We start from the raw sequence: 18,083 nt of genomic DNA on the forward strand, positions 1-18,083 counted from the left end.
TGAGAAACAGAGTATGTTGAGGCACTCTGGCTATAGGAGCAAATGGAAGAGCAAAGCACGTGTCACTAATTAATAATTTGTCTTGCGTATGCCCAGTTTGTGATATCTGGATCCTGAGCTGTCCCTGACCTGCAATCCTGACTTGAAGTTAACCCAATGAGAGGCATCCTGCAGACACAAAAAGGACTTAAAAATGCCAATGGCACTGACAGGTGAGTCCTGGTGCATCTTGTTTGGCAAGTTTTAAGGTAACTCTTCTGCACATTAGCCACATCACTGCAAAATCTAGAGTCTTACTTTAAATCTCTAATGAAGCTGGGTTTAAGCAAAGGTGCTGCTCTGCGCAGGGTAGCTTGAGGCAGAGGCACGTGTCCTTCTGTCAGTTCTGTCGGGTGGAAAATCACCCCTAGGAATCACAAATCAGGCACTTCAAATTAGTATACGTTTTTTACCATGACCTATCTTTAGCTCCCCATGGCCCAGTTCCAGTGTGGATAACAATACCACTTTCCATCCCAGGGTTGTCATAAAGAATTCATTAACATTTGCAGATAAGTCAGTTATTAGAAGGGAAAGCATCACAGAAACGGCTGTAGGAAACAGTCTTAATATATCAGTTCAAGATACACTATAATGCATATAGATCACCACATTTGGAAAGAGGAATGTTAGTAAACGATGTACAAATGATACACAGGCATTGTGCACCCTCCCAATGAAGGAGGAAAGGAAAAAATATCCCATATGAATATGTAAATTAAAAATATACCATAATGCATTTGCGTAAGGAAATGGGATGGGACACCTCTCTTCTGGCACTTCCTAATTCTTTATGACATGAACTACATGTATTTTTAATGGGTTTTTTTTTTAGGTAACATCCTTAACAAAAGACAGTCTAGAAAAATAACACATTTCTGTAGTTCAATTCTAAGAACCAACAAAGGCTGAGAGGTTTGTACACTAATAAAGGCTTACTCCGTAACCAAAGGCATAACTGCAAAAGACTCCAGCTTCCATTACCACCACATTGTAACTAAGTCAGACCAAATAAAGCAGTAGATTCAGATTTTAAAGAATAGTTATGAATTCGATATGAATGAAGCCTAGATAAGGTTGCCAACTGAGACAAGCATCACTGAGACTTCAAAAAGTAATCTCTTTTATTTTTCAGATCACAAAGTGGCACAGTAAGCTAGCATAAAGGTTTTTTTGCAATAGTAAAGGTATGGCAACGAGGTGCCTAAAGGACTCAAGTGTAAAGAAAATGCACTTAGAATCTAATAAGAGCAGGCAAGCTGAAAAAAATCATTAAGATAAGCTGGTCTAGATAAAATAAGAATATTCACAAGCTTTTCCAAATAGCTGTCATCTGGGAGAAAAAAAAAAAAAAAGGAAAAAAAAAAAAGAGGGGTGTGGGCTGGAGGACGAACAAATAAATGTATTTGCTAATAAACAGGAAAATAGTACAATGCTTAGATCCTTAGCTAACTGAATCAACACTTTTGCTGTCAGGCACCCTTGGCCTGGAAGGACAAGGGGGTTGTTGACGTTTTTAATCTACGGTAGCGATGGTTTAAAATGCCTTTAGTTTCATAAAGGCTATCAACACTATTTTATTTTTCACAAGTGACCTGGGCCAAAGTGGCATCATAACAGAGGAAAAAAATATCTTCCTGCTTCGAGCGTACAAAGCATTAAAAAGCACACCAGGTCATCTGAAAAATCAATCCCTAAAGTGGCATGTAAACATGAATAAAGATTGGCAAAAGCTTCCTCTACTGTAAGCGGTTGTAAAACAATTGTCACACAGCCTGATGACATTTAAACCATGAAAAAGCCATGGGAGTCTAGGAACAAAACTGAAAATAAGGTAGAGTCTTAACTCAAAATCACCATATCAGGTTCCTTCTTGAAGAGAAAAATCTCACAGACAAAGCAGGTTGTGGCAATAGGACTGCCCCTGCAAACAATCTGGCTTTGCAATGGCAGCGCCTTCCCAGAACTCCAATTTTATACCCTGCTTTGGTTTGAACTTTGAATAATCCCAAATTGCTGTAATTTACCCAAGAGACTGCAGAAATACAAACAGGTCAAGGAAAAAGAGGAAAAAAATACAGGGCCAGAACCCAAGCGCACACCAGGGTTGGCCCGGAGGTGGTATTCCTGTGATACCACAGCCGTGGCTGCACCAGCAGTTTTGGGGATCCCCATACCGTATCCCCCTGCCCAAAACCAGCCCGTCCTGCAGCGTGGCACCCCTGCCATCACCCTCTAAGGTGCGCCGGTACGTCTGTAAGCCAGAACAACAAACCGCTCTTGTGAATAAACCCGGAATTAAAACAAGAGAGCTCTCTGTCAGCTGGAGAGATTTGATTCCCAGAGCAGATACACCCAAGTTTGTTTAGTTTCAACGCTTGGAGATAGAAGCTTTCGATACAAAGCTTGGTTGTGAGGATGCGAAGGGAAACACCTTGATAGGGAGAGCACTGTCGTGTTATCCGGTGACTGAAATAACACCATCGCCACAGAAGAACCGGCCACCTCCGCCTGGAGCATTTAATCAGCTTTCGCGCTTGCTTTCACTGCATTTCATCCCCCTCAGCTCATTCCGGCATCCCTGCACCGAGCCCGCAGGCTCCGCTGTCCCCGCGGGGACCTTCCGCGCCTCCCAGCCCCGGGCAGGCGGCTGCCGCGGGGCGTTTCTGCGGAGCACAGGCCCGCCGGCCCCGGCTGAGGCGGGCGGCAGGCCGGCAGGCAGCCGGGCCCTGCCCGAGGGGTTGCGGGCCGCTGTGCCGCGCCTCTCCTCAGACAAAGCCGCCGCCGTGCGGCGCGAAGCGGCAGCCGGGCCCGCCCCCATGCGTCCCGCACCCGCGGGCACCTGCGGCCCGGCCGCCCAGGGCCCCCCTCAGTCTCCCTCCGCGCGGCTTCTCCGCCCCTGCCCCGCCCGCCGGGGCTCTCCCCCCCGGCCCGGCCCGGCCCGTAGGCGGGGCGGGCTCCGGGCGGCGCCTCCCGCAGCGGGGCCGACGCGGCTCTTTCCGTCGGTCGCCGCCGCCGCAGCATGAGCGGGCCGGGGCTGCTGGGGCCCGGTGGCGGCGCGGGGCTGCCGCCGCTGCCCAAGAGCCTGAGCGGGCTGCTGAACTCCTCCTCCTCCGGCGGCGGCGGCCAGGGCGGGCGCTGGCGGGACCTGGAGCGGCTCTACGCGCAGAAGTCCCGCATCCAGGACGAGCTGAGCGGCGGCGGCCGGGGCTCGCCGCGCCCGCCCAAGCCTCCCAACCTGGACGCGGCGCTGGCGCTGCTTCGCAAGGAGATGGTGAGCGGGGCGGGCCGGCGGACGTGGCCGGCGGTGGCGGGGGGCGCTGCCGATGCCGCCCAGCGGGCCTCCCAGGGGCCGGCGGCGGCGGAGCGGGCGGCCCGGGTGGGTGCGGGCCCAGGGCCGCGGCGGTGCAGCCCCACGGAAGCCGGCCCGGCTGCTGCGCGGCGCAGGTACCGTGACACGCACCGGTAGCGGTAGCGGCACCGGGGAGAGGCGGGAGCGCCGGGCCGGGCCGGTGCTGGGGGTCTGCGGGCCGGGCGCCGCTTAGCGAGCGCGTCTCTCCGCGGCAGCCACGGGAGCCACACAGCCTTTGTAGAAGGCTGCCGGTTGCATAAATAAAGACGAAAGTGTCAGAGCGGATTCATTCAGTTCAGGTGAGGTGCAATTAAGCGTAGCTTTCTTCAGGACTTTGTTTTGATTCTGTAGCGCAGGGTTATTAGTGAAATTCCCCCGGGCGACCTGGTGCACCCTTTGATTAAACACCAGCCGGGGTGTTGGTGCTTTGCTGGTGCCAGCTGCACTCGTTATAGCCGATACTGACCTCGGCGTTGTTCACTTAATATTCTGAAACATACAAAATGTGATATTGCCCATTTGAAGGCCTTTTTCTCATGGTAAAAAGGTGTTGGAGCACAAGAAACTCTGTTGAAAGACCTTTCTGTGGATTTAGAAGGACAGTGTAGTCTGCTAAAATCTTAGTCTGCCATCAGTCTTGCAACAAGTAGTTTAAATACAATTTAGGATGATCTTAAAATCACATTAATAGAGCTGCCAAGTTGTGTTGAAGCTCAGGAAGCGCAAGTGGCTATCAACCCTGTGGCTTTTTTCTGCAGTGTGCTAAGGGGAAGCAAGGATACGATCTTAGTAGTTTTCATCCTTTCAAAAAAATCAAAGATAACTCATTATAGAAGTCTAATCTATTTTTCCTAATGGAAAATCAAATGGGATGCTTGTTAAAGTAATTTGACAACTAGACTTACCCTTTGATACTCTGTTATCCGTGATGATAATTTGATAAAACACTTCTGAAGAAAAAATACTTTACCTCTGAACACATCAAAGGCTTTAAAGCAACAGCCTCCTCGGTTCCAAATATATTTTTTTGTGGCCTGTACAAATTAGAGAGACTCTCAGGTATTAATAGGCTGCCTTTCATCAAATAGATAATAGCATTTTATTATTTATATTCAACACACTTTCTTGCAGCAGAGATAGCATTTCTGTTGAGTAATAAACTTCCTTTAAATTTTCAATAGTGAATGAGGAAGAAATGCACAGGAGCATCTTTCCCTGCATGATCAGCCAAGGTGCTGTGTATAGAAGTTTTTAAAGATGAGAAAGTGATGGATTTAGATGCCTTGAAGGGGGGAGGGAGGCAAGGAGATGTCACTTCAGAACTGTGATCCCAAGGAACAGAGCCAATTCCATGGGACTGTGCGTTATAGGTTGTCTTGTAGGTGCTATGATAAAACTCTATAGAGTCAAATGCAGATTGGCTGGAATTAAAATCTTTATGCTTGTGCTGGCAGGCTTGGGCATTTTTTCAGGCTTTTGCTGCCTCAGGGATCAGACTTGAAAGTTCCGAAGAGCTAGAGGCTGCTTTTTTTTCAATAGACTTATTGTTTTTGTTTCGTTGCTTAACACTAGTGGCAGCTACAGAAAAATAAGATATTAAATGTAACTATGTGGTGTTAAGGCCTGCTAAGTTAATTCTGCTGAGCAGTTTCTATCTTGGAGATTGTGCTTGGCGTAGAACTGATCTTCACAGTAAGCACCAAAGTGCTTTACAGAGCTGAAATGGGAGAGATGCTGGCGAAAATGCTCCTTCGTTCCTCAGGAGATGAAGAACAGTTCTTCTGTCTAGAGGTTGAGTTTTCTGGCTCAACTTACTCCTAATTGCTCTTTGAACAGTTCTTCACTGCAGTCTTGTCCTTCAGATTTTTAGCTCTCACATAAGTCTACCTGGTGAGTCTCCTGTTTGCATGTCATAGCATTAGATCCAACTTCACAGCATCCTTTGTCACCCAAGGCAAGCAGTTTGTTTAGGAAGGGCAAGCCAAACTTCATCCACTGCCACCTCCACAGGCTGATGTGCAGACTTTATTCTTGGGCAGGTAAACAGTCATTAGCTTAACAAGTCTGATGAAATTACTTCAGCAGGGCTAGATGGAGGTGGATATGGTACAAATATCTCCCTTTTATTTTCCCTCCTGCAGTCTTGTTTGTTTGATTGCCTTTGTTTTACAAATTTTTGCAGAAGGACATTAGCACAAGTGCTGGTTTCCTCTTACAGAATAGAGAGCAAGGAAGAGTAGCGTTTGCTTCCTGCCGAGTGCATGCTTAAACAAGGGAAGAGGAGGCTGTTGTGTTCATTTTACAATGGAAAACAGAGATGGGTAATGAAAAGCAGCATAGATCCGAGGTGGTGGAAAGGTTTGTCCGTAACCTCCTGGCAGCTGGCACAGCGTTCCACGTCTTTTTCCACTCTTGTCTTAAAGTCCTCGTGTTTGGTCTGTATGGGACATCATGTCTCAGCTTCACGACCTCACCAAGCAGTATGTGGTGGTCCTGAATGATGCTGTATCCTATTTTTCTCAGTTGGTAAGTCGTAGTGGTGGTGATACTTCCCATCCTCCCGTCCTTCCATCTTTAGAAAAAGGAGCTGGTAGGATAGTTCAGCAATGCCAAAAGATGTTAATGCTAGCTTCTTGTGGTTTTCTCATGTGCTGAGTGTATCTGTCCTTAGAACTGAGGAGAGATTTTTTGAGACAAGAATTCTCATTCTGGGTAAAATGTAGCCTGGTGTTCAGGCTGCAGTAAAAGCTACTAACATTACTATTTTTTTTTCTTTTTTTTTTTCCCCCTCTGAACGTGAGTTGTAGCAAAAACTTTTATTTGGTGAAACTGAGGCTAACTAGGAATAGCCTGTCAGCCTAACATTTATTTCAAAATTTAGGCAGAAATAGTTGCTTCTTGAAAATGCTAAATTGGTTATTGGTTTTAATTTACTGCACGACGAAAGCTAGATTTAATTTGATCTGACTTGTATAGGTGACAATATCAAATTAAGTCTCCATTTTGTTGCTAGAGAGGGGAACTGCTTTGAGTTTAATAACTAGCTTTATTTTGTTTTGTGGTGCAATATACTGGTTTTGTACCTGACACAAAGATGCAGGCTACAAGGTAACCTTTTTAAAGTGTTGCTCCAAATCTTTAATTAGTCCTGGAACTAATATTTTAGAAGTTTGGGGACCAAAATATTAGGCACTTAATTATAAATCAAGCCTATGCTTGAGTAGCACATGAAAACATTCTGAAGATTTGCAGGCTAGAATGTACATCCTTATCTCACATCTGCCCTAGTTTTGCTGCCTTCAAGTGGCACGCTGTGTTGTGCTAGACATACCTACCCTTGTCACTTGCCTATATATGTGGATACAAAAAAGAAAATTATAGTAGAAGATACTTGTCTGGGAAGTGGAAAGCCAGCCAGAGCTCCATTTGCAACTTTTAATCCAGGTCACTTTAAAGAAAACTGGAGAGCCTATGATACTGCGTAAGAAAGATGCGTGACAGTCACACAGTGTTACTGGAAAAGTATGTCTCTTGCACAATGAGGAATGTAGAGTTTCTGAATTTATCTGTAATGCTTTGGACAGGAGTGAACTGCTTATTGGAAGTTAAGCAAGGCATTGTAATACAACAGTCTTGAAGTACACTTTGCCCATGTTCTGCTGTATTGCATCACGTTGTTCCTTGTTCTTTTGTCCGGTTTATGCTGTGGAGACCTTTGAATTATACTTGCGTATTTCATAACTGTTCAAAGTAGAAAGAAGCTTGATGCCTTTGTTTAGGAATGGAAAATATATAGCATTATACTACCAGTAAAATCACAATTCCAATGCTTTTTGGGGTTTTTTTATTTGTTTGAATTCTTCACCCCTCAGGTTGGCCTTCGGCAGCTAGATATGTCATTACTGTGTCAGCTGTACTCCCTGTATGAATCGATTCAAGAGTATAAAGGTGCCTGCCAAGCTGACTCTAACGCAGACTGCACGTACGCTCTGGAAAATGGCTTTTTTGATGAAGAGGAGGAATACTTCTAGAAGCAGGAAGATTCACCTCCAGGCTGACAGAGGTTCTTTTGTTCTTCTCTCCCTGTAACATACCTCAGCAAGAACGACTGGAATCTGTACGGATCTCTCTGTCTGAGAAGGAACACCCAGCTACCCTGAGTTGTGTTAAATTCACTTATTTTAACAGGCTGTTAGTACAAGTTACTCATGCAAATACCACTTGAGGAAAGTGCTGTACTCTAACTTGAAGAGTCCTCAGACATGTTTGACAAGAGTTTTCAATTTAATTTGCAAGGTGGGTGTTTTCAACTTACAAACGTTGGTAGTTTATAACTGGAATTTTAATCGTAGAAGACAGCAGTGACTTCCTGAGTTGTAATAACTTTGTAAGGGGGGAGGGAAGCCTCCACTGTGGTGTAAATAGCTATAGGTGGGGTTTTTTTGGTCAGTGGTATTCATAAATGCATTTTGAACAGGCATCTGAATGCACGCACATCCTCAGCTCTACTAAGCTAGTTCTGCTTTTATCAGCTGCATCCAGTTTTGTACTGGGGGGATTGTTTACACGGTTTAAGTTTTTTTTTTTTTCTCCTTAAGCTAATTTTGACTTTTCCTTAGTCCTAGCTTACAAGCTGTATGTGTGATAGTGAATGTTATCAGCAGTTTTTTCTGTTGATCTAATTCACTTTCTTGGTACTGCCACTTGGCATTAACTTTTATACTATTGTCTGGATATCTTGCATCAACATAGCGCTTTGACCTGCTAAACTCTGTTCTGAAATGGTTTGCTTAGCTTTTACTGTACTGCATAGTAAAAGCACAGATTCAAACATAGTCTGTCTGCCACTATGTGGCTTGGAATAACATGAACTCTTGTGCAAGTTTTCTCTATCATATGAAGAATAAGGAAACCTCTCATATGACAAAATGGGACAAATTGCAATATTTTATACTGGGTGAACTTTGTTTCTGTAAGGTAGACTACAGCTCTTTTTAAAATGCAAAATAAGTATTTTGAGCACATACTTTGCATATGTTAAAACTTTTTATACTAACTTGTTCTTTGAAGTATAACTTATTTTTGGTTTCAGAACTTACTAAAGCACTCAGTTAAGTTTTTATTATTTCATAGTGTGTAAATGTAATGCTTAATCAGCTTGGAATATGACAGTTGCCAACTATGAGTCTTCACCCTTCTCTAAGTTAAATCAGCTCCCAAAGCGATTTTCATTTCTTAACTTTAATTCTAAAGCACAGTGCCTGAATCTTGACACAAGCTAATAATTAAGGGCTTAAATCTCAAAGGGTTTTTGCATGGTTCGTGTCTGGCACGCACACAGTTTACAGAAAGAATTGGAGATCACATTCTTGGGGTAGCTTCTCTCTTAGTTTTTAGCAAAGGCTAGGATGTTGCAGTGATAAAAGTCAAGAGACTTCCATGGTGGAGTTTTTGTGCATTCCCTCTAAAACTGGCTTACTTAGTGGAATTTAAAGGCCACAACAGTAAAGACTGTGCTGTAATTGTGTATGTGTATAAATTATTAACCTAGTCTGTGGCAATGGTTGGATTTTTTTTAATGTTAATTCTGGTCTAATAACTTCACTCGCCCAAAACTAAAATGAATGATAAGGCAAACACAGATAATCCAAATGGCTACTTCTATATTTAAAAAGTTCAGTGTGTGTGTGTATATATATACATTATATATACACATGTACACACAACTTTATGCTTTGACTTAAGAATGTATCAGCTTTTAATATAATTTGCTGTGCTTTTCGTATTTAGATGAGGCTTTTTCTAGTCTGTTGAAGTACTGCTATTTTCTTGCTCTTTCTCAAAAAAATAAAAAGCATGATGTTTAGCACAACTTTTAAATCTTGTGTGTATTTTTATTTACCATTTCAGTGAATCCAAACCCTCACCCCTTTCCATACCTCCCCCTAAACACCTATGAGTAGTCATCACCCTATCCTGCTTCAACCCATTGAAGCAGGCAATTTTATATCACAGTAGAAAAGTTTCTTCCTACCTATATTTGGAATGGGAATTTCCTACTTCTGTTTTAATTGGATTTTACTTAGTTTTGAATTCAACAGACAAAATCCTGTCTCTACTAGAACTAAACATTCTATTTTACAAATTCTTACATGGTGCCCTTCATTAATAGTCCCACTGGTGAGAATGGACTTGAGCAAAATTGACTGTACTTTCTTTTAGATAAATGAAACATAAAAGGCAAAACTATTTACATTTCTAATTTTAATGCAGCATGCTTGTGTGTTGGGGAATGTGGAATGGTTGCCTGGTATTTGCTGTACCAAGAGAAGCATAGAAGTCTTAAGGCATCACTCCACAGCATCATCTGCACTGGAAAAAGGATGGATTATTTAGGACTTGCTAAGTTTTTGGCACCTTGTCCCTTTTAATACCACCTTCTTGCATGGGAGAGAAGTTATAGTCAATATTCTATTCAAATGCAGTGAAGTCTGGCTACCTAGACAAAGGTTTTCAAAACAGTAAATTTGTTATTATGTCAAACAGTTGTTCCAGAGGCAGATTTCTATGCTTGGTGTTTTGGCTGCGAGCTGTATCTCTTCACCACATTATAACAGCATGAAGTAGGGAAATTGCTTTGAAAGAGAGGTGCTTGGTGGGAAAGCAGACTGAGTAATTGTTACGTGCAGCTTCAAGTCAGAGTTTGGTTGTGTGCATGACAGAACAAGCTGTGTTACTACAAAAGCTTGCAACCCTTGGCCCAAACCACATGCCAACAATCATCCTTTCCCCATTTTCACTCCGAAACCCCAATTTGAATTACGCATAACCTTTTAAGAATACTTTTTAAGGCTATAACAAGAGAAACTCTTGAAAACTTCATGACCAAGTGAACATGACACAACTCCGTCAGTCTCACGCAGCACAGCCAGCCCATCCTGAGCTGCGCAGGAAAAGGCAGGTTTGCCAGGAAACAAGGACAGTCAGGGTCTTGCTGCTCAGAGGTGGAAAACAGGGAGTACAGAGGTTCAGAAGGCAATTTACCATGGCTGACTCCTCACTGGCCTTTCTCCAAAGGTCCTACAAATGGGGTGAAGTGGTTAGAAATGAGGGATTATTAGGTCTGTGCTAACTATATTTGAAGGGTGTTTTTTCAACAACATGCCATCCTCATTTTATTGCTATGACAACTGCAGAGTCATACAGTCATAATTACATCAGAGTCTCGTCCATGTGAAATGGTCTTAGTCTACAAAAACAGAAGAATCTGGAAGGAGTGCTTCACTCTTGAGAAACAGGCGTCACAAAAATGTAGGTGGCCCATGCTCTGGCAGCTGTAACAGATGGACATTTCGGTGCAGCTTCAGCTCCCAGTGAATTCACTGCCAGCCCTATTGATTTTAGTGGGGATGGACTTTGAAGCAGGGATCTTTTTCTAAGTCAGAACTGCAGCTTGGTCTCATTTCCAACACTCTGTAAGAGCTGCATGGTATTTCCAACAACCTATGCTAAGATACAAGTGGTATTCAAATACACACCGCAAATGTTTTCAAAAGTACAACTTTTTAATGCAGTGAAACTTGCAGTAGACAATCATTTTAATAACTTGTAAAAAAGATCAGTGTTGCTTCACAGAAATAGTTTTCCAATAAAGGTGGGGCGAAATTGCCCAGGTACCTTGGATGCATCTTTTAGATACTTGCTTGGGTTGGGTTTTTAATACAAAATTTAGTGTAGTCATGTGAAACTGAAAGACTGGGAGAAGGTTTATGAAAAAATATATTACTGTATTTGTAAATAATAATTAAGAGCATAATAATAAGTAACCAAATAATTTTGCACAAATTTCTAAAATAAGTTAATTTTTTTTAAAGTTTACATTTTCTTGTAAATAATATGGTTTGCAAAATTTTAAATGCAACAGGGACAACAGCAAAAACACCAGCATCTTTATTAAAAAGTTGACTTAGCATCTATTCACTAACCTAAGGTTTTGCCTCCTATTTAGTCTGGTTCCTAAGGAACCAAAGTTTATGCAATGACTGTCCATGCATTTTCTGTCACTCTGCTTGCTATAAACCACATCCGACAGAAGTTGGAAAGTTGCCCTGTTTTTATAAACCTTGTAAAAATCAGCAGCTGGAAAAGGAAAGATATTGCTGTTTCTACAGACAGGATACCAGGTAAAACTCACCTTTTAATTTCTGTTTGGCCACCCAGCAGCCAGAAAGCAAAAGCTGGGCACTCACCTGGCTGCTAGCAGTGCTGGGTGCCGAGGGGTGCTGTGGGAAGGAGGTGAGAGTCTTCAGCAGGTCTTTCAGTGAGCGAGGATGAAAAAGGGGGATGCAGCAAGAGGGAAGACCCCAGGTCTTGGCTTCGGGACTAAATGGGATGCTGGAAGGTGCGAGCATTGTGGTGAGGGATGTCTCAGAGCTTTTGGAGGACAGAGGGTCATGCAGTTCAGAAGGAGATGCTGAGGTCCTAGGATGCAAGTTGTTTAAGATCCTGTGTCCCATTAGTTTTGCTGCTCACAGCTTGGGGAATTCTTCATGTCCTTTTTCAACCTGTTTCAAAGTCTGGGTATATTCTACTTGTCATGAATTTTTAATATTACAGTCGTTCGTTGCAGGTACACAGTTTTGCTTAACTGGGAAGAACATGTTGCCCTCGCTGCCTCACTAAAGCTGTTAATTTTGTTAGAGGAATTAAATTGTTCTCATTTCCCCACTCCGTTGTTCAGCTGATTGCTGAGGAGGAATGTGAAATGGGAAGATTAGCAGGGAACCTTATCAACAGGTCATTTCTTCTCCAACGTGCAGCTTTGTGTCCTTCAGCCACTTCGAAAGAATTTACTCCTGTTTTCATGATGCCTGCCTGTAGAGATTATATTACCACAGTAGTCTGAGGTTCATATTCCTTTTCATATAGTCCATGCATTCTCTCAGAAAACAATTCTGCAGAAGTACGTTTTGCACTCACTGATATCTTTGTTGGTTTATTCAGAGTTACTAAATTTAACTGTAGGCAATGCTGCATTACCTAAGGAAATAACTCGTTTATTTTCTTAGCAAACTTGTTAAAAGCTCTGTCATACTTGCAAAGTCATCTTCTATCGATTACGACATTTTCTGGGAGTTTCAAAGCTCCCTAAGCTGTGTTCTAAAGCTTCCTAACTGGCTGTTCTGTCATCCTGGCAACTCCAGCTCCTCAAACAGCTTTGCAAACATCCAGGATCTGTTGGAGGATAAGCTTCTGCTGTGGCTCCAAGAACCTGGGGGATCTGTGGGGACACGGTTGGTGCACGATGCCAAACTCTCCCAAGCTGAGCTCCTCTGGAAGAGCAGAGGTGGCCCCACTGGACCCAAATGTGCTCCAGGGCAGATGTGAAGAATTTAAACCCTCAGTGAGGCTGGATTTGTGCTGGGCTGGCACCTGCAGCTTGTAAGGCAACAGTAGGATTAGCAAGTTCACCCTTCAGATGACCAGCAGTGAATTTGGCCATTTGTTTTCAAATGACACAGTAATTTTGGAAGGGATTAATATTAACTGCACAAGTCTGCTTTCCTTAGTTCTTTGGCCCCCTATCATCCTTTCTATTCAGGAAAATTCATTAGATGAATGTGGAAACAACCAGCCCTGAGTAATGAATCCCAGATCTGATTTCAGAGGAATGTGCTTTTAGGAGTAGAATTTACATTTTTCAGATAAGGTTGGTATGCAATTTAAAGAGACAAACCCATTTGCTATTGAAATATGCAGGCTTGTGACTATTTTCCTCTTTGCTGAACTTTTGCTGTGGTTTTAAATGCATTCATGCTAAGGCATTATTAAGATAATGCCTTTAAGAGAACGTAATCTTTGAGAACTCCTCAATTTAAAATGAGAGGAGAAATCCCATGCAAATCCTGGATTATTAGAATTTGAAAAAAATGTGACCAAAGCAGACTGTTTAGAATTGTTAGTGCACAGAGAGTTCAATCCAGTGTCAAACCACTGCCTTAAATTCATGTTAGCAGAAGTAGTTCAGCCCTCCTCACAGCGCTAACTACTCTCTGTCAGAAATCACAAGCATCACAATCATCTTCCCTGTGATGATCTGGCTAGACACATAAGAGTTTTAGAGCTCATTTTGGCTGAGGATACCAGCCACTGTCACAAACAATTAAGTTGCCTGTCTGAGCCCTATCAGCTCTTGCTTAAACTTTTCTGACTCCTCAAACAGCAGAACCTTTTAAATCATTTACAAAAAGGTAATATAATATGGTAGTTACTTCAGTTATAAAAGCACCTGGACCATACAAACACTACATTTTGTTATTTTTCTCTCAACATTTTACAGTTCTTCAGTTTAACTGAATCTGAAATTTAACAAAAACCTGTTGCACTAATTATTTGTATTAAAAGCCCTCATGGCCTACAATTTCATTAGGGTTGCTTAATATATGAGAAAGTTCAAGCAGGGCATGCAGAAGCAAATTAACAAGGAGCGATGCAAAGTTTTGAACAGGTAACAGGACCACATTTCTAACTTGTTCCATTACGATTAAATAACATCATGGGCTGTTCATATCATGGAATATTTTTTTTATATGCTACATTACGCAAAATGTAAACTACTGAAATATTAAAAGCTATTTGGTATAGAGGAAAAATATTTTATCGGAATCAGCTGAAACAAAAATAATACATCAAGTCAGAGTAGACATTAATTTCTCATAGCACTAGAATATCAAAGACCTGTTACCATTTGGTTTTTATCCTGTATGAACATAGCATATCAATATTCTAAGAGTTCTAATATTCCTTTTTTTCTTCAGTTTAATGTTGTACAAATCATATAGAATCTTGGCTTGTTATCTTTCGAATTACCCTTGCTCTTTCTGACTGATACTTAGTCATGTTGCTAAAATTGGAGAAGCATTTTCTTAAATACATTGCATGATGCAATATGACCTGTAGAAAGAAACTGAATATATAGCACCTATTCACTATATAATTTATACCTCTCTCTGTGTGCATGTTTAGAAGAGGAAAAACATTTATGAACAAAGTTCGAGTGTATTTTGGGGACCATCACTGCAGTTGCATAAAGGATTAAAATTTAATGATAAATGAGAAAGGTAGACATTTGCAGTAATCTCTGTGGGGAAGAAGGAATTCTGTTTTATGCATTTATTTTATCTCATCTCATGTCTTTTTCCATAGGATTTGCTTGAGGTTTGAGTTTTCATATGTAAATAGATTTGTCTTCTCTCCAGTGCTTTATGTAGTTACACAATAGGACTTTTTTTCCCTGCCACTTATCACTAGCTAGTCATTCAAAAAGTCCTTTGTATCTCTGTTGCAAATGCAGGGCTGTTCTAAGCTTTCAATGTCACTTCTTCTCACAGAGAATAAAATTCTTTTCTATGCCTTCAAATGCAGGTGTGTATGGACAGAACAAGTCAATCAGTATTAGAGAAGCCAAGCGTATCTCACTGTTACTGCATACATCAATTTGTAAGAGTGTCTGCTTAAAAGTATGCCAACTATGGACATTTACACTACAATTTCTTTTGCCAATTAGAAGGGAGTTTGTACAGATGTGTTTATTCTGCAAGAGCAGAGATCTCACTTCACTATGCTTGTTTGCTCATTCCATTCTGAATTAAACACTTTAGTTTGTAGGCAGTGATCATATTTTTGTGTATTTCTTTAATTCCATGCATGAGTCCTTACAAGAAGCCTGTAGTTGATTTGAAGAGGTACAGGCTGCCTTGTTTATTCAAAACTCCTAAATGCTTTACAGTTCTACAGCCAAGGACACTGACTGATTTTCATGTTGCTGGCTTAGCAAGGCTGTTACGGCGGTAGCAGAAAATGTGAAATGCTCAAGCAGGAGAACAAAAACAGAGGACACACACTTACTAAAAGATCAAGCCACCACGTTCACAATGGATCCTTCAAGTAAAATCTTATTTTCACAGAATCATATGGCTTGAATAAACGGTCATAGTTGAAAAGCTGAAAAACAACCGGGCATCAAATTGCCGCTGCACACAGTAAAACCTGACAGGCCCCCTAATTTAGGACAGGCAGCTTAGCTGTTGTCTCTCAGAGCCAGATCTCTGTCTGCCACTGAGAACATCTGTCAAGAGTGCCTGTCCAGCCTCACAGCTGGAGGAAGGACCAGATGACCTTCAAGTTCACTTCTAGCACCATCCAATTCCGTGAAAACAAAACTCTTCCCATCAGCAGAGGCAGCTGCCACAGCTCAGGACAAAGAGCTGAGCCTCCAGCAGCAGCTGTTGCAAAGAAATTTAGAGGAGCCAGCACTTTTTGGGATAATGGCATGAAATTACAGACGGCATCTTCCACCCCGCCGTGACAGTGAGGAAGGATCTGCACATGAGGGCTTCCTGTTTTGCCATCCTCTGTCAGGATGTTCTGTACAGGATTAAAACCACCTCTCTAAACTTTCTATTAAAGCACTCCTGCAGCTGAATTAGATTAGCATCACCACACTGGCATTATTTTAAATGAAAGCAGATGAGCAACAACAAGGGAAGGGAGACATGATCTGTACATGTTTCCAACACCGTTTTATCGGGGACGTGACTTTCTTTTTAACTGATACAATCTGTCCTGTTGCACAAAAGTCAAACTATGATGAGGATAAGGTGCCTTTCTCCCAGGTGGCCTTTTCTTTCAGTGTAAGACCTTTATATGGTCCAAGGCTGCACAATTTCATACACAGATAAGGTAGAAAATGCACAGGCTCTAAGAATAGGATTGACTTTCCCTCTCCATCTACACGCACACACATCAGTTAGATAAACCGCACAATTCAATCGAGCAGGAATGTTTTAGCATAAAATTCACTTAAAATGAAAGTAGTATAAAATAAAGTTTGCAAAGATGTGAGTTTTCATACAAACTAGGTCTTGTCATGCGGTTATGTAAAGAAATGTATACCTACCATTGTGTTCATCCACAGCAAAGTTAATTTGCTTTTCCAAAGGAAAGGGTTTGAATAATCTGTCCAATCTTGCTAAAAAAATTCTTTGCTAATCAGCATTGTCTTATTTTCATTTTGCTTTCTCCCAGGATGGAATGAGTAAGAGATTAATTATGTTCTCCTTGCTGTGCAACCCAGCTGCCACTGCCACACTATTAAGCAAAAGAAATGTAGGGAAACAAATATTCCTGTTGTTGAAAAAAATTGATAAAGACTATGCTCAAAGTGATACATTCACTTTTGCTCCCCAGCCTGCAAAGTACAAGCCGTGCTTCCTGGCGCTGGTATGCGGCACTCTATTAGATGATCTCAATGGAGAATGTTTTCTTCCTAGTTATTATTACACTTTTGTTGGCTTTTGATTTCTGGTGATCAAAAGAATGCTGTACTCCTACTGAGAGAAAGAGATACTATCTCTGCTGTAGCCAAGACATGATATATCAGTGGTTTTGAAGACTGGAACAAAAGCTTTATACTGGAAGTGAAGTGAGAGACCGAAGGGATCAAAGTGTAGGAGTGACGCATGTATGACAGCATCGGATAGGCTACAGCACGTGTGGCTGGGAATTGCCATGAAGGTAACACCCACGAATGCTTATAGACTGAATTAGCAGTTCTGAGAAGGGAGTGCAGGGTGAGTAGAAGTGCTTCTGTGTTGTTGAGATTTTGCTTTCTTGCTTAAATTTGTGCAATGTTACCTGATTCACTTACTGAAAAGATACCAGTGGTTTGTAATTAAAAAAAAAAATAAATTACACAAGACCTACCTATGCTCCCTACCTCAAAGCCTTAAACAGTCAAATAAGATACCTTAATTTTCCTTTCAGATAGCTGAAAGATCAGTTAATGTGCCAGCTCCCTCCCCTCCAAGTTTTTTAACTAATTTCAGATGTATTTTGCCACAAAGCAGCTGCAGTAACTTAAAATTCACAATAAGGGATTTGTGATTTGCTGTATATACCCATAAAAGTCTTCAGATATGTATGTCATAGAACGGTATGCCAGCAAAGGTCAGAATTAAAGCTTCCCTTAGCATAGCAAAGACTTTAAAGCTGTCACCTTCAATATTCACATTCTCTGGCTCCAGGCATGGCTGTTTCAATATCTGACATTCATGGTGTTGAGACTGACTCCCAACAACCTGCAGCTGAGAGGACTTGATGCTTTTCATCTTTTTAAGCAGATATAAACAGATTAATCCTCCCTCAAATCCTGTGATGATGGAGGTACGATCATTTTACAGAGCCACATATATGATTTGCTCAAAGTTGCAGCAGTAGTCCGTCTTACAGCCAGGCTTGGGATTCAGGTCTTAACGCAGGTCCCCACTCCTCTACTTAGATAGCTACAGTAGGCACCTCTGTGCAGCTTACGGACAACAGTTCTTTTGCCTAAAAATGTACTCAGAATTACAGTTAGAGATTGTAAGAAATTACAGGGGTCATCTGGACTTGTTTCTGCAGCAGCCAGCACATGTACAAACTGTATGAGTTCACACTCTTATGCTACTTACGTAAAGGAATTTAAACCATATTGTTACCCAGGAAAAAAACCACAAACGGTATCTACTATCCTAATGAACAGCAATTAAAAACATCACTGGCAGAATTTCCTATACGCTTCGCAGACCTGCCATTTATCTATACAGGGCTCAAAAGAGCTTTACAAATTTAGGACAGCAGATCATGTTTAGGA

General features: G+C 41.8%; 1 protein-coding gene across 2 annotated transcripts; it reads left to right on the forward strand.

The window, feature by feature from the left end:
• Positions 1-3,061: 3,061 nt before the first annotated feature.
• FAM89A (family with sequence similarity 89 member A) lies at positions 3,062-17,324 on the forward strand. Of its 2 annotated transcripts, XR_010605976.1 has the most exons (3): positions 3,062-3,313; positions 7,264-7,687; positions 16,478-17,324. XR_010605976.1 is itself a non-coding variant. In XM_065631949.1 (2 exons), exons 1-2 carry the CDS (start codon positions 3,062-3,064, stop codon positions 7,420-7,422), a joined length of 411 nt encoding a protein of 136 aa, XP_065488021.1. In that variant the 3' UTR covers positions 7,423-9,217. The 2 variants fall into 2 exon arrangements, 1 of the variants encoding a protein (XP_065488021.1); XM_065631949.1 differs by lacking the exon at positions 16,478-17,324 and having other exon boundaries at positions 7,264-9,217.
• The last annotated feature ends 759 nt before the right edge of the window (positions 17,325-18,083 follow it).

The sequence above is a fragment of the Caloenas nicobarica genome, chromosome 3 (genome assembly GCF_036013445.1).
Source record: "Caloenas nicobarica isolate bCalNic1 chromosome 3, bCalNic1.hap1, whole genome shotgun sequence".
In the NCBI taxonomy this organism is placed as follows: Eukaryota; Metazoa; Chordata; class Aves; order Columbiformes; family Columbidae; genus Caloenas; species Caloenas nicobarica.